The sequence below is a fragment of the Corythoichthys intestinalis genome, chromosome 1, assembly GCF_030265065.1.
Source record: "Corythoichthys intestinalis isolate RoL2023-P3 chromosome 1, ASM3026506v1, whole genome shotgun sequence".
Lineage (NCBI taxonomy): Eukaryota > Metazoa > Chordata > Actinopteri > Syngnathiformes > Syngnathidae > Corythoichthys > Corythoichthys intestinalis.
The window spans coordinates 9536693-9553024 of record NC_080395.1 but is presented as its reverse complement, the minus strand read 5'-3'; the positions used below and the strand labels follow the sequence as shown (position 1 = coordinate 9553024).

Here is a 16332-nt window from a genome sequence, read left to right as displayed (position 1 = left end):
AACGAGCAATTGGACAGGTGTACCTAATAAAGTGGCCGATGAGTGTATGTATATACAGTGATCCCTCACTCATGCCTGTTAAACCGCATAAAATGGAAAAACTGCTAAATAAATAGGGTAAATTTTTAACATTTTTTTTGTGTATAATATGTAAGTAAATATAAAATCCTATAAATGCAAATGATATCATTAGAACATTAAAGAATAGTTTGAAATGTAAATAAAATATTATAAATACCAATGTATAATAATACATGCCGTATATTCATTCATATGATACATGTGTGGTGGTGTGTGTGAGTAGATGATAATCAAGTGTACATACTGTAAATGTTTTTAGAACTCTTTTTATTCCCATAAGAAGATACTTATAATAGGATTTTAAAAGTCTGCGTTACACTGACTGAGCGAAAGTTGAGCCGCGAAGTAGATTAGTGGAGGGATTACTGTAATAAATAGTGTGTGCGTGTGATTCCCCAAATGGTATTACCATAATATGACAGTTTGTGCAATATTTATTCTGAAATGAGCAAGAACGTAATCAGGCAGAGGACAGTAAACGTGTAACTTGAACATTGATTTACAGGATGCGGGGTTCATTCAAAAACAAGTTTTCCACACAGGCTCCATCCTACTCCTTCTCTCCTAACTCATAAACCTTTCACTCTCGAAACTACCTCCAAACTCTCACCTGATCGCAACTTTCCTTCAAACACCCAAATCTTGAATGTTGCCAGAGGTGTTCATATACTGTAGCGAGCTGTCAGAACGTGTGGCAAAATCTAAAGCACTCCCATATGAAATCACGCGGTACAGCTGGTCAGCGAGGCTTCGGATGTCACCGTCTTCGAAATCTCCCCTACATAAAGCCAGCCTCGGCACAAGCTTCTTGGAAACGTCCCTTCATTACTCGACACACGCTTCGAAGGCTCGGCGCACCTCGTTACATGACTAGTTGTCACGTTTCTTGCAATAAATCACAACATTGAAACTTGCCATTTAACTCTTCTCGTGCATTTGTGTTCCGTGAAACCACAATTTGCATGGTAATGAAATGTATCGCTATTAAAATTCAAAAATATGAATTTACTGCAGTGTCCGACACACATCTGTTTATGATGCATTTTCCTACACTATTTTAAAAACAATTACTTTTCTTATAATGGCCAATTAACGTTATTGGTACAATCTTGAATTTGGCACAAATACATAACTGGATACAAATGAATGATAAATTACCCCTCAATTCTCAGTACGATAAGCGGTACAGAAGATAAATTCGTGAAGGATGAATTCTTATGAATACATAATTATTATATACACTGTATGTCTTGTGACCATTGCAGAGTGAAAAATAATACACACTTGTACTTACCTCTGGGATACGATACGGTTTGCAATACAAGGCTAACGATAAAGAGGATCTTACAACAATGATCAATACATGGATCAGGAAGTCACTCTAGGACATTCTGCAAAACAACTAATAAACACAAAAACAAGCTATTTTCATCCTTCTGCTGTGAATCGGAATGAGTTTATCACTATTAGATGTCCAATTCATTGGAACATTCGCTGCCATTCCTACCACTACAAACAGATTGGACGTCAATGGTGTACCGCACGCAGGCCATTTTTAGACCGTGACGTCGCATCGTAAAGCGGAAGTAAAGCCGAAGTGGGACATTATAGACCCGCCCTCGCATAGATCCAACATAAAAAGTGCTACTTTTCTCCGGTAATCTTTCAAAAACGAACATGCCGATCACGCATTGCTTTTTGGGAACTTGTAGAAACGACTCTAGACATTACGACACATGAAGGATGTTTTCTTCATACGTTTCCGGAAACCAAAAACTCGAGAGGAAAAAATGTGAAGACCGAATCAACTTGCGCAGACTTTAACACCAGCTCGGCAAATCCATTCACGTTTCATATGCAGTAAACATTATGTTGGGTTTGCATGGTCTTTCAGAGGACAAAGAGGTAAGCCATTTTTATATTTTTAACTTATTTTTGTAGCGTAACGTTGTGCCATACTGCTTCTGTCTGACATTGAATGACCTGAAAAGAATTACAATGGTATCTGACTGCCACTGTTACCGTTTCTGTTATATATATATATAAAAAAAACAACTTTAGTAAGGGGGAAGTGTAAATAAATTATAGGATTAAGATGTGTTATCAATGAAAAAATTAAAAGTGTTCGTTGGCTTTCACTGAGTAGCATTTGGGATCGCTACAAAAAGCTAACTAAATTACCCCCATGAACGGTAAGAGACGTAGGACAACCAGAGGATATATAAGAAAGACAGGGCTGATGGTAAAGGATAGCTTGTTGAAACAGGAGAATGTCATTGTCAGTCGCGTCGATAAAAAAGCTAAAGCTATGCTTCGGTCGGCTCGTTTTTTTCGTCTTTTTTAACCTTCGACACTAAAGCCATCTCTTTAACTGAACATTTTTATGTTCTTCCACATCTTTGCCAGTGAATTTGGCATCAGGCACATCATTTTCAGAGAGAATTGGTAGGTTTAACTCTGTAAACATCTCCTTCGTACACGATTTCCATTCATTTCTTATTAGGGACAAACAGTGCCTTGTCCTTACTTAGCAACAGTAGCTATGTCATGAATATTAATGAGCGGAAGTGACGTGTTGCTTGCGGTACGCCATTGCGTCACCAATGCCAGGCAGTTTATGTTGTCGCATTTCACTTCATTTCTTCTTGATTTTGAGTCACTTCCTGTTGATTTGGGGTTACTGAAAAGGAACTGACTCACGAATGTCCCTAAATGAATAGGAAGTGACTCAAAATCAACAAGAAGTAACTTGTAAATGCTAAATAAACAGGAAGTGATTTGTAAATGCCCACAAAACATGCTCTGGTTTCGATGCCATTGACGTCCGGTCCAGTCAAAATTGGATGTCTAGCGCCGTCAATGGCAGCTAACGTAGACACTATTCTATTTTTTTAGCAACCTGTTGGTTCCTTTTTTGTAAACAGTGACATCTTTTTAAAATGATATTACAATTCTTAGTGGGAGTATATCGATTCTCGCAGTCACGATGACGTCATCTCGCATAGCAACGTGTCAACCATTTTGAGAGGGGGGCACGCACAGGTAAACATCCGTAGACAAACGTCTGAAATTCATATATTTCAGCTGTGTTTTGCGTCTTTTTCATAAAAACGTCTTAAACATGACTTATTATTATCACGAGTCACTGCTGACAGACGCAAGGAGGCGACTTAAAATTAGCGTGTATTGGCCTGCAAATCTGCCCATACAAAGTCGCAGCTGATAGCTGGAAAAACAATCCAAAGGAATGGCCTGCAGTGGAGTTCGGAAACATCTACAACTACCTCATAAAGTCACCCAGTAAGTTGACCTTTATCAATTATATGGAATATGTACTGTGTGGAACTAAGAAAACTGGTAGTATATATGGAGTGATTATTACTGCCGTAACCGGTAATTCGCCTCCAAGCGTTATTTAGCCGAGAACACGTCACTGCAAAATAACCAATTCCCACCAGGCCAATAATATACCGATTGACCATTCAGAGCAGTTCACGGTAAAAGAAAAATAGCGCTTTGCGAGTTGTCGGTTACGGTAATAATTAAAGATGTCCCGATGGATCGGGATGCCGATCGATTGGGTCTGATCACGTCATTTTCAAAGTATCGGAATCGGCAAAAAAATATCGGACATGCCTTTTTTTAATATATATATATATTTTTTTATTAAATCGTTTTCTAATTGTATTTAACGTTACAGACAAAATGTCTTACATTCATCCAGAGTCTTTAGTTTTGGCTTAAAGTAGGGCTATCAAATTTATCGCGTAAATGGCGGTAATTAATTTTTTAAAAAGTAATCATGTTAAAATATTTAATGCAATTAACGCATGCGCTGCACGACCCATTCATGCATTATCGCGTTCAATCTATTATGGCGCCGTTTTACCTATATATAGAGCTAACTGGCAGCGTAAAATGAGTAGAGAGAATTTTTGCAGTCTTTGAAGCCTCTTTTTAATTGGCTAAAGCCTTAAAATCCCTCTCTGAACAATTACAAATATCGTGGGAAGCAATGTGGGGATGAACGGTAGTGGTTGATTTTTTCCTTAACACCCTATGTTACTTCCCAACCCAGAGATGATATATCAAATGGTGCCACTCCGCACAGTCATGGTTGCACTTCCCATCATGCATTTGGGCAGAACAGTTAAATGGCTACAGTATCATTTACTGAAAGCTCAACAAATACACTAGATGGCAATATTTAGTCACAATATACAAAGTCCCAAGTCTTTCGATCCGTGGATCCCACTCACAGAAAGAATGTTAATAATGTAAATGCCATCTTGAGAATTTATTGTCATAATAAACAAATACAGTACTTATGTACTGTATGTTGAATTAATATATTCGTCCGAGTTTATTCATATTTTTCTTAATGCATTGCCAACATGTATATGATCGGGAAAAATTATCGGGAATGATTGGAATTGAATCGGGAGCAAAAAAAAAAAAAGCAATCAGATCGGGAAATATCGGGATCGGCAGATACTCAAACTAAAACGATCGGGATCGGATCGGGAGCAGAAAAACATGATCGGAACAACCCTAGTAATAATAACCACTGCCTAGTCTATTGAATCCTAGCAGCTAATTGGGGCAACAACAAAAAAATCGATCAACGTTTACTCACCAGTAATAAAATGTCAGCTGCAAACGTAAATGTGCCTGGTCCATGGAACCGTCTTCTTTTACCGTTCCTTGATTGATTGCTTTCAGCCAATTGCTTGTCCTTTTCTTCTCACGAGGAAGAATGAAGAACTTCAAATGCGGCTCCAAACTCTTCCTTGTGTTACAACCCGTAACACGGCAACTTTTAGTCATTCCGATGGAAAAAAAGACTGCAAATAAGACAAAAGTTCAACGCGTTTGTACTACAATGAACGACAGAGCAACTGCTTGTGACCCGTGTTTTGCACCCATTTCAATACAGCGACGCTTTATTGTGGCTGGTAACGTCATTAATGCCCGGATGTCCGACTGTGAGAATGTGTCTGGAGGAGAGAGAGGAAGCGCGCGGATAACAAACGAGGTTGGAAAAACAGCTTGCTTTGGTGATTGCTTGTTCGGCGTGGTTGCGGCCAACAGTAACCGTTAATCCTGTAATAAAATAGTAGGTGAGACCAACTCTCTGTGCGTTCTCTATATCCAGTGCCACGCTACAATAGATATTCCCGACATTTTGATTGGGTGGGCCGTGCCCACCCGACTCCCCCATACAACGACGGCCCCAGGTAAATTCATGAAGGTGAATTCTAATGAATACATAATTATTATACAGGCCTACACTGTATTTCTTGTTAACATTGTAGAGTGAAAAATACATACTTGTACTTACCTCTGGGTACCTCGCGATGCGATACGATTTGCGATACAAGGCTCACAATAAAGATGATCTCACCACAATGATCAATACATGGGTCAGAAAGTCTTTCTAGGATATTCTAAAAAACAGCTAATAAACAGAATAACAAGTTATTTTCATCCTTCTGCTGTGAATTGGAATTAGTTTATCACTAGTAGATGTCCAATTCATTGACACATTCGCTGCCATTCATCCCACTTCAAACATATTGGACATCAATGGCCATCAGTGGCAGCTAACGGCAGGCAATTAGTTCATGTTGTCGCATTTCACGTCATTTCTTGTTGATTTTGAGTCACATCCTGTTGACTGTGTGGCATTTACGGGTGACTTCCTGTTGATTTGGGGTTACTGAAAAGGAAGCGACTCCCGAATGTCCCCAAATGAATAGGAAGTGACTCAAAATCATCAGGAAGTAACCTGTAAATGCCCTAAAATTAACAGGAAGTGACCTGTAAATGACCACAACACATGCTCTGGTTTCGGCGCCGTTGATTGCGCTAGACGTCCAATCCAGTCAAAATGAATGTAATGTCTAGCGCAGTCAATGGTAGTTAATGTAGACGTATTCAAAATTTTGGAGCAACCTCTTGGTTCCTTTTTTGTAAACAGTGACACTTCTTTAAAAGGATATATTGATTCCTAGTGGGAGCATATTGATAACCGTTTGGGCAACAAAGTATCGCGATATATCACTTTCGGTATATTGTCACCAGTGTTGTTAATTTTACTTTAAAAAAGTTATTAATTACAGTTACAAATTACTTCTCCCAATTTTCGCACTATAAGGCCCACCTGACTGTAAGCCGCCACCCACCAAATTTGATACGAAAACGGCATTTGTTCATAGATAAGCCGCACTGGACTATAAACCGCAGCTGTCCCCACTGTATTATGGGATATTTACACCAAAACATATCAACCGGTAACACTTTATTTGACAGCGGCATCATGAGACTGTCATAAGACCAAATGAACCACCATAAAGTTTTAAACCAATTGGCTGCAAAGTTTCATTGCCTCAAAAAGCTTCATTTGGCCATCACTGTTGGGGGAGACAGTAAACCTCTGCTGCCACCTGCTGTCAACGCTGTTGTCATCCAACATGCCTCCTTGCATGCATTGCAACGCTAGAGATGTAAATAACAAATCAAAATTCATGATCTGTGCGAATTGTTTCCGCAGTTACTGTTCTAGTTGTTTCATTAATTGCTATTTGTGGTATTTGCTAACACTTTTTTTGACTTTATATTATTGTGGTGCCATTAGACTGTCATAAGTCATCATAATTATAACATGACACTGCCATGAGCATTAATGAATGCGTATGACAGATGTCATTTTGTGTCATCCGGCAAATTATCTCCCTTTTAAATGGATGTAAAAGATCCAACCTGGACACAAATGGGAGTTAGTGACATAATTAGCCGGATGTCTGTCAGAAGCATTCATTAATGCCCATGATAATGTCATGTCATAATTATGACGGTCTTATGGCAGTCTTATGCTTTGTCAAATACAGTGTTACCTATTAACCCAAATTAATCAACAAATAAGCCGCACTGGACTATAAGTCACAGGATTCAAAAATGAAGGAAAAAAATTGCGGCTTATAGTCCGGAAATTACGGTAATTGCGTTAGTAACTCAGTTACCTGAATGTAAGAGTAATTAGTTATTTGGCAAAGTAACTAGAGATAATTTTTATGTTTTTTTTTTCTCAAAAAAAAAAAAAAAAAAAAAAACCAGGTCACACAATGTGAAGTTTAAAGGGTTTTGGGGACAATTGGCCCTAGCCCAATTCTTTATCCTCCACTTAACTCGACACAAGTCTATTGCGATAACTAGATAGTAACCTTTGCTATGTGTGGAAGTCATTTAAAGTTGTGAATCAACCGTTAAAGTAGTTAAAATTGCTCCCGTTATTGCATTAGTTCCCTTCTGTCTACTTTCAACATGTGTAAGTTTTAAAACTGTATCATCGTTTAAAGATAGATTTAAGTCAAGATTTTGCAGATTTAGGAGCATTTTAGATAAAAACACTTAGGTTCGCTAGGAAGGATCTCTACATCAGAGCCTTCCTGAGAGGTCTACTGCTTTAAGATGGCGGCTGTTTACTAACCCATGTAGTCCTTAAAACATGTTGCCAATGCAGCAGTGTCTGTCATTTGCATCTAGTTCTATAATATGTGATATCTACCGTATCATGTGGGCGTAGTTTGTAGGCTATGGCTACAGTCAGGTATTATTGGAGCCACCTAGCATCGTGTTTGCAACGGCGTCTTCCCCACTCCTGCTCTGCTCTCTCGTCTCCGTGAGTCCGTCTCTCTCAGACTTTTTTTATTCAACCAACTTAGTAACGTATAGTAACCCACGCCTTTCCCGCCTCAGTAACGGTAACGGCGTTGCCAAGATGAGAAAAGTAATTAATTAGATTACTCATTACTGAAAAAAATACCGCCGTTATTAACAACACTGATTGTCACACCCCAACTTGTACTGTATTAAATTGTCCATGATCTCTTAAAGGTCAGTGATATATGAAGAGTACACCACACACTTTTTTTTTTCTTTTCGTCATCGCCAAATTTATTGATTTGACATGATGGATCATTTACTGCCATTGACGAACGAAACGTCCAATCCATTTGGACTGGGAGAGGGCGAATGAACGTCCGTTTGTAAATGGTTTGAGAGACAAGCAATCACAGCCAACCCTCCCAGTTTAAACACATTGGACGTCCATTGTTGTCAATTTACAGCTTCATTTCTTCACTGTCGCACTTCTCACCAGTACACTTGTGCCTCTTAACATAAGCCTTACTCAAAAATCGTTTGTCACACACGCTGCAACTGAACGGTTTCTCCCCAGTGTGTTTCCTCGTGTGTGTGGTTAAATTTGCTTTGGTGGACATTCTCTGACCGCAAATGGAGCAGGCAAAAGGTTTCTCGCCCGTGTGTGTGATGGCATGTCTTTTTAAGTTTCCCATGACGCAGAATCTTTTGTCACAAACGGAGCAGGCGAAAGTTTTTTGTCCGGTGTGCATCCTCACGTGCGTGATCAAATTGGCCTGCAGGGCAAAGCGTTCGTCACAAAACGAGCAGGCGTAAGGTTTCTCTTCGCTATGCGTCCGCGCGTGCCTCGTTAAATTCGGCTTCGTGGCGAATCTCAGGCCGCAGACCGAGCAGACAAAAGGTTTCTCTCCGGTGTGCGTTTTTGTGTGCCGTCTCAAGTTTCCCCTGACGGAGAATTTCAGGCCGCAAACTGCGCAGACGAAAGGTTTTTCCCCGGTGTGCGTTCTGGCGTGCGTTTTCAAATTTGTCTTTTGAGTAAATCTTTTGCCGCAAACCGAGCAGACAAAAGGTTTTTCCTCCGTGTGCGTTCGCGTGTGCTTCGTCAAGTTTGTCTTTTGAGTGAATCCTCTTCCGCAGACCGCGCACACAAAAGGTTTCTCCTCGGTGTGCGTCCGCGTGTGTATTTTAAGGTTTTCCCGAAAAGAGAACTGTTGACCGCAGAACGAGCAGGCAAAAGGTTTCTCTCCCGTGTGAATTCGCATGTGTTCTTTCAAAACCCGCTTGGAACTTAAAGTTTTTCCACACTGAGAACATTCCCAATGTTTTCGGTCGACACGAGACGACGTCGCATCTTTTGAGCGTTGGTAGTCAACGTCGTAGTCGTCGTCGTCGGGGGACAGCGAGGTGATGTCGTCGCTTTCTGATAGAGGAGCCAAGAGGCCGCCCGACTGTTCCGTGGTCACGTGTTGACCGGAGCTGCTGCTCGGATACTCCACCCATTCATTCTCATCACCTTGATCTTCATCATCTTTGCTCTTCAGCAAGATCAACGGTAACTCTGGGAGATCGTCCTCTTCTTCATCCTTGATGCGGGGGGTCTCTGGCTCCTCTTCCTCTTTGACGTAAAGGGGCTCTTCCTCCTCTTCTTCTTTAATGCAGCGGCAGTCTGTACGAAGGGGCTCTTCACTGACATCTGCAGGGTGAAACAAGAGAAACTTGATTACTGACATCAAAAATTGAATATTGTAGATTATTAAATAAAGTTTATTTCTTCAATATGAAAATAAACAAGATATATTAAAATGTTAACTTAAATATAAATATGAACAAGATAAAATATGTTTATTTACAATATATATTTTTTTAAATTAATGTTTTAATCTATATACATGGATACATATTTTATGCAATATTATGTACAGATTTTTTTTTTGATTAAAAAAAGTATATATACTTACAGTAATATCAAATGAATTTTTCCAATTGTTATATTGCAATTAGTTAATATGATTAAGACTGTGAATGGAATACATCAATTCCACTACACAGCATTTGACAATGAGAATTGTTTTATACTGAAGTAGGCTGCCTTCAAGTACGTTACAAAAATTAAATTATGTAAACTTAATTTCCATCATAGTCAGGGATGAAAGTGGCTAATATTTCTTGCCAGAACTCCCCGACGTGAAGGTCGCCACGGAGCCAGAAATTTTATATATTTATTTTTTTCATTCAAAATTGTTTTTTTCAATGAATTAAAACTGAAGTTAATGTCAACATTTTCTTTTCTTTTTTAATAATAAAGATATAAGTAACATACATTCAGAAAACAAAGTACAAATGACTTATATTATGCAGAGTGAAATGGAATATATTTTGAAGATCGCGCAAACAATGACTTTTTCAAACCATAAGGAAATGAAAAAGTAGCCTAACATAAATGAACAAATATAAGTCCAAAGTGCACATTTACAGCTAAGATGTTCTGAACCTCCCCATCAGAGCAAATAAAACTAAATATGATAAATAAGCCTCCTCAACTCTTTCATTGCTGTTAAAGATTTGATCCATTTTATGTTGCATTGCCCTTTTTTGTCGTATCAATTCAACCTTTTTTTTTTTTTGCTGTTCCAGAAAACATGCACATTTTAACCAATCAGAGCTAACTATCTCTGCTGATCACATGTCAGTATGTCACCCAATTGAACGGATAAATGAGTCCAGGCGTTTTGCTTTGCTGCGTGCATTCGCACATTGACGTGACTCATCATCGTCAGACTCTGATAACTGCAGCAGCTGTGGAAACCTCCATGCCGTCCGTGGAATAAAATAAATAGTAAATATCGATGGAAACAGATTACGCTACACAAGCACTTCATTATGCTTGTTGTTAACACTTGTGTATGTAAATCTGTTGTTGGTAGATTGTTTTCTTATTGGAGATTAAATGCATGTGTGGCACCTTAGCATTGTTATTATTTTTTTTTTTATATAGCGTTTTGACAGTTGCTGTCATATTTTCTTAATCAAAGCACCGTGTACTGGAACAGCATTCCGGCCCTGAATCTTATACCGGAACTGCGTTCTGGCCCTGAATCTTATACTGGAACTGCGTTCCTGACCGTTCTGGCCCACTTTCACCCCTGATCATAGTCGAATTAAAATTCTTTGCCTTTTTAAAAATGAATTACACGAACGACATTGTTGTGCAAAACCTCAACACCGCTTGAAACAAGTAGAACAATTCATCCACTAGATGGCAGTGTCCACTTCTCGTGATTTGTTTTGTTTTAGTCTGCGCTATAATTGCTCCTCCGGCTCTCCCGAAAAGCTTGCGAAAACCGAAAATATGATCAGTCACCTCTTGAAAGCACTGCTTGAAAACAACTAGCGGACGTAAATAGATGAACCAACCTGCTCCCTCCAAAGCAGCATCCGCCAGTTGACGTTTCTTCTCTCCGGTTCCACAAAGTTCAACCACGTACCCTATTGTCTTTCTCGCACACATTTTCAGAGGATGATCAAGACACTTTCTCCTCACGCTCTTGCTCCGATTAGCGGCGCAATGCACCAACGATTCCTTTGTTAGCGGCAAGCTAGGCTAAGTTAGCCCGAGAAGCTTCAATAAGCGAGGTTGTTAAATAAGAAGCTCAAGTGGTTTTAGTTCCTCCGCGATATTTTGTAGTCACGTGCCAACGCCGCAGTGTGTTAGATTGGAATCCTGTTAAAAAGTCGAGTGGAATTCATGTGCTTGCAAGGAAAACTTGTACTAATGTGAGTCTTTACTACGGCAAAATGACTTGGACAAATTTGACTTGCATATCCCACAATTCTTTGCGGGTTTATGATCGTAATTTTACAGTCGATGATTTTATCAAATTGCAATTGAAGGACAAAATAAGTCTTAAATATGAAATACTCAAAACCTAGTCTAACCCTTTTATGGGAAAGTGGTCAGTACAGTGAACAGCAATGCAAAGGTTTTCTTACGACCTTTTAACGCTTTAGTAATTAATTTTGATCACTTAAAATGAACTTTTCATTAATTCGATATTTTGACATTTAAGACCTTTAACCATTTATAGGATAAGTGACTATTTTTGGTCCCTTTTTTTTTTTCAATGAATCATTATTGTATTTGTATATGGCGGAAAACAGACAAGACTGAAAAAGCAGTTTCTGCTCTTGCACTCCTCTTTAAAAGAAACTGCTGTATTTTAACCCAAAACAACAGTTGTTTTCGATAGAACAATATGTCTATATGCTGCCATAGCAGATTCATGACGCATTAAGCCCCCAAACTATTTTCAATTTGTCAGTTTTACCCTGAAAACCCCCGTTTACAGACGTCGCGCAACCGCTTTTGTTTCAACCTAGCCATAAAAAGAAGGTAAGCAATTATATTTATTATTCGAAATGTCTGTCATTTTTAGCTCAGAATCATTAATTGATATCTAATATTTAGTTTAAAAAAAGAAAACGACTTTAAAAAATTATTCACTCGCATATTTTAAACTTTTAAACAAATGACGTCACAATGAAAAATTTGGCGTCCTTAAAAAAGTCACTTAAAGTCGCTTAATTGTATTTTTTTTGTTACCGTGACATTTTTTTCAATATGTTAGATGATAAATAATCGATCCAAACAAAGAAAAATTGAAAAAATTACGTTTAAAAGGGTAACTACATGAAAAAGAAAATCTCAACAACTCCTTGTTGTCTGCGATTTCTGCATCGCGACCCTTGTTAAATCGCCAAGTTTCACCCATAAAATAAAATTTAAAAAAAATCTGGCTGTGGCCATTCACAGCTGTGTCTTGACACTCAGTGATACATGCTACATGGAGTTTTTGGATCGAAACAAGGTAAATACGCGATAATATCTCGTTAAAATCGTGGCGTCTTTAATTCTGCTCTCGTGTGCTCTCGCCTCCAGTTAGGGATTTGCTGTTTAAATTATTATTTTTTTTTAAATGCCCTCCTGTTCAAAATGTTTCTTCCCCCAGAAAATTGAGATTTTAAGCTTTCCAATGATGTATCACGCATGCATATCGGACAATTTTGAAATTTGGCCAAATTGGGGGTCTCAGAGCGGAACTTCAAGTCACCTGAGTGTTTTCCGCCATATTCATCTTCTCTACCACTTAACTAAATTAATTTTAAATGAATGAAAATAGAAATATACACCGGGGATTGTCACATGTAATACTTAAGTTTTTTGAAGGACGATAGACATTTCAAGCCAACAAAAAATATAAATTAGCTGCATATATACACATACAAACATATATATGGCGGAAAACCCAGACAAGACTGAAAAAGGAGTTTCTGCTTTTGCACTCCTCTTTAAAAGAAACTGCTGTATTTAAAGCCAAAACAACTGTTGTGTTTGATAGAACAATATGCAGGGGTGAAAGTGAGCGGGACAGTCAGGAACGCAGTTCCGGTATAAGATTCAGGGCTGGAACGCAGTTCCGGTATAAGATTCAGGGCAGGAACGCTGTTCCGGTATACGGTGCTTTGAGTCTGAAAATATGACGGCAACTGTTAAAACGCTATGTAAAAAAGGAAAAATACAAAGCTGCCACACATGCATTTCATCTCCAAGAAGAAAACAATCTACCAACATCAAATTTACATACACAAGTGTTAACAACAAGCATAATAAAGTGCTGTGTGGGGTAATCCGTTTCCACCGATATTTATTATTTATTTTATTCCACGGACGGCATGGAGGTTTCCCCAACTGCTGCAGTTACCTGAGTCTGACGAATCCACGCAGCAAAGCAAAACGCCTGGACTCCTTTATCTGTTCAATTGGCTGACATACTGACATGTGATCACTAGAGAGTTAGCTCTGATTGGTTCAGATGTGCATTTTTTTTGAAACAGCAAAAAAAATAAAATAAAATAGGGCAATGCAACAGAAACTGGATCAAATGTTTAAGAGCAAGGAAAGAGCTAAGGTGGCTTATTTATCATATTTTGTTTTGTTTGCTCTGATGGGAAGGTTCAGAACATCTTAGCTGTCAATGTGCACTTTGGACTTATATTTGCTAATTTGTGTTAGGCTACCTATTCATTTCCTTATGATTTAAAAAAGTAAATGTGCGATCTTCAAAATATATTCCATTTCACTCTGCATAATATAAGTCATTTGTACTTATTTTTTCTGAATGTATGTTACTTATATCTTTATTATTAAAAACACAACAAAAAGTAAATGTTTACATTATGTTCAATTTCAATATACATCTTATGTTCTTAAGTAGTTAAAATTGAGATTTGGCATGTAGTATGTGAGGAAATGAGGGAAAATAGAAATTAGGAGATGGAGGTTGGGGTTATAGCTGTTTTTGTTAACTTTTATTTTGCAAATCATTGAAAAAAAATACAATTTTGAATGAAAATCAGTGTTTGTATGTGTTATAGAAATACAGTAACTGACTAAAACAGTTTTCTTTGCATTTCAGTAGTTTTGACCCCCCCCCCCCCACAATAAAAAGTTTTCTTTGCATTTCAGTAGGTTTGACCGACCCCCCCCCAAAAAAAAAAAAAAAACATCTCTGGCTCTGTGGTGACCTTAACGTCGGGGAGTTCCGGCAAGAAATTCTAACCACGTTCACCACTGACAAAATGTCTATATGCTGCCATAGCAGATTCATGGCACATTAAGTACCCGAACTATTTTTAATGTGTCCGTTTTACAGACGTCGCACATCCGCTTTTGTTTCAACCCAGCCATAAAACGAAGGTAATTAATTATATTTTTTATTCAAAATGTCTGTCATTTTTAGCTTAGAATCATTAATTGATGTCTAATATTTCATTTAAGAAAAAAAAGACTTTCAAAAGTGATTCACTAGCATATTTTAAACTTTTAAACAAATAATGTCACAATGAAAAAAATGGCGTCCTTAAAAAAGTCACTTAAAGTCGCTTAATTGTATTTTTTTTGTTACCGTGACATTTTTTTCAATATGTTAGATGATAAATAATCGATCCAAACAAAGAAAAATTGGGGGGAAAAAATGTTTAAAATGGTAAATATATGAAAAAGAACATCTCGACCATTCCTCGATGTCTGCGATTTCTGCATCGCGACCCTTGTTATATTACCATGTTTCACCCATACAATCCCCCCCAAATCCGGCTGTGGCCATTCACAGCTGTGGCTTGACACTCAGTGATACATGCTACATGGAGTTTTTGGATCAAAACAAGGTTTCAAAACGCATTAACATCTCATTAAAGTCATGTCGTCTGTAATTCTGCTCTCACGTGCTCTCACCTCCAGATAGGGTTTTGCCGTTTGAAAAGCATTTAAAAAAAAAAAATTTAAAAAAAAAGCCCTCCGGTTCAAATTTTTTTTCCCCCCAGAAATTTGAGATTTTAAGCTTTCCAATTATGTATATCATGCATATCGAACAATTTTTCCAAATTGGGGGTCTCAGAGCGGAACTTCAAGTCACCTGAGTGTTTTCTGCCATATACATACACACACACATATACAGTGCTAGTCAAAAGTATTGGCACCCCTGTAAATGGTGTTATACTTGTATAGCGCTTTTCTACCTTTCAAGACACTCAAAACGCTTTACACTACATTGCCATCTACCGAACAGAACATTCTTTCAAAACGTTTTTGACTTTCTCAGGTAAGTTTTGGCAAACTCCAGTCTGGCTTTTTTGTCTCTGGTCAGAAGTGGGGTCTTCCTGGGTATCCTTCCATAGAGTCCCTTTTCATTAAGACGCGGACGGAGAGTACGGGTTGACACTGTTGTACCTTCGGACATTAGGACAGCTTGAACTTGTTTGGATGCTAGTCGAGGTTCTTTATCCACCATCCGCACAATCCTTCGTTGAAATCTCTCATCATTTTTTCTTTTCCGTCCACATCTAGGGAGGTTAGCCACAGTGCCATGGGCTTTACATTTATCGATGACACTCCTCACGGTAGATTTAGGAACATTCAGGTCTTTGAAGATGGACTTGTAGCCTTGAGATTGCCCATGCTTCCTCACAATTTTGCTTCTCCAGTCCTCAGACAGTTCTTTGGTCTTATTTCTTTTCTCCATGCTCAATGTGGTACACACAAGGACACAGGAAAGAGTTTGAGTGAACTTTAATCCATTTTAACTGGCTGCAAGTATGATTTAGTTATTGCCACCGCCTGTTATGTGCCACAGGTAAGTAACAGGTGCTGTTAATTACACAAATTAGAGAAGTTTTACATGACTTTTCCAAGGGTGTCAATACTTTTGTCCGACCAATTTTTGGAGTTTTGTGCAACATGATAATGATTTAATTTTTTTTCCATTTTCTTTCGCATTTTTTTTTTTCATTGCAAGCAACATAAATAAAGATATTACTACCAAAGCATTTGTAATTGCAATCATTTTGTGGGAGAAATTGAGCATTATCTGACAGAATTGCAGGGGTCCCATTACTTTTGGCCAGCACTGTGTATACAGTATATTTTAATCTTTGGGTTTTGAGGGGTTTTCCCTGAGAACCTAAGAACCCCCCCCCCCCCCCCCCACACACACACACACACATGGATTTTTTCCCGTTTTTTGGGGGGGGGTA

General features: G+C 38.4%; 1 protein-coding gene across 1 annotated transcript; it reads right to left on the bottom strand.

Moving 5' to 3' along the window:
* Positions 1-8045: 8045 nt before the first annotated feature.
* On the bottom strand, positions 8046-11537 carry LOC130922942 (zinc finger protein OZF-like). The gene is made up of 2 exons (XM_057848234.1): positions 11158-11537; positions 8046-9436 (listed from the first exon to the last, which is right to left on the bottom strand). Exons 1-2 carry the CDS (start codon positions 11249-11251, stop codon positions 8205-8207), a joined length of 1326 nt encoding a protein of 441 aa, XP_057704217.1. The 5' UTR covers positions 11252-11537; the 3' UTR covers positions 8046-8204.
* Positions 11538-16332: the final 4795 nt, after the last annotated feature.

Excerpts from the sequence above, each read along its gene's own strand:
- LOC130922942 (XM_057848234.1), bottom strand. The coding sequence starts at position 11,251 with ATGTGTGCGAGAAAGACAATAGGGTACGTGGTTGAACTTTGTGGAACC. Across the intron at positions 9,437-11,157 it reads TGCTGCTTTGGAGGGAGCAG|ATGTCAGTGAAGAGCCCCTT; the intron begins GTTGGTTCATCT and ends TTCACCCTGCAG.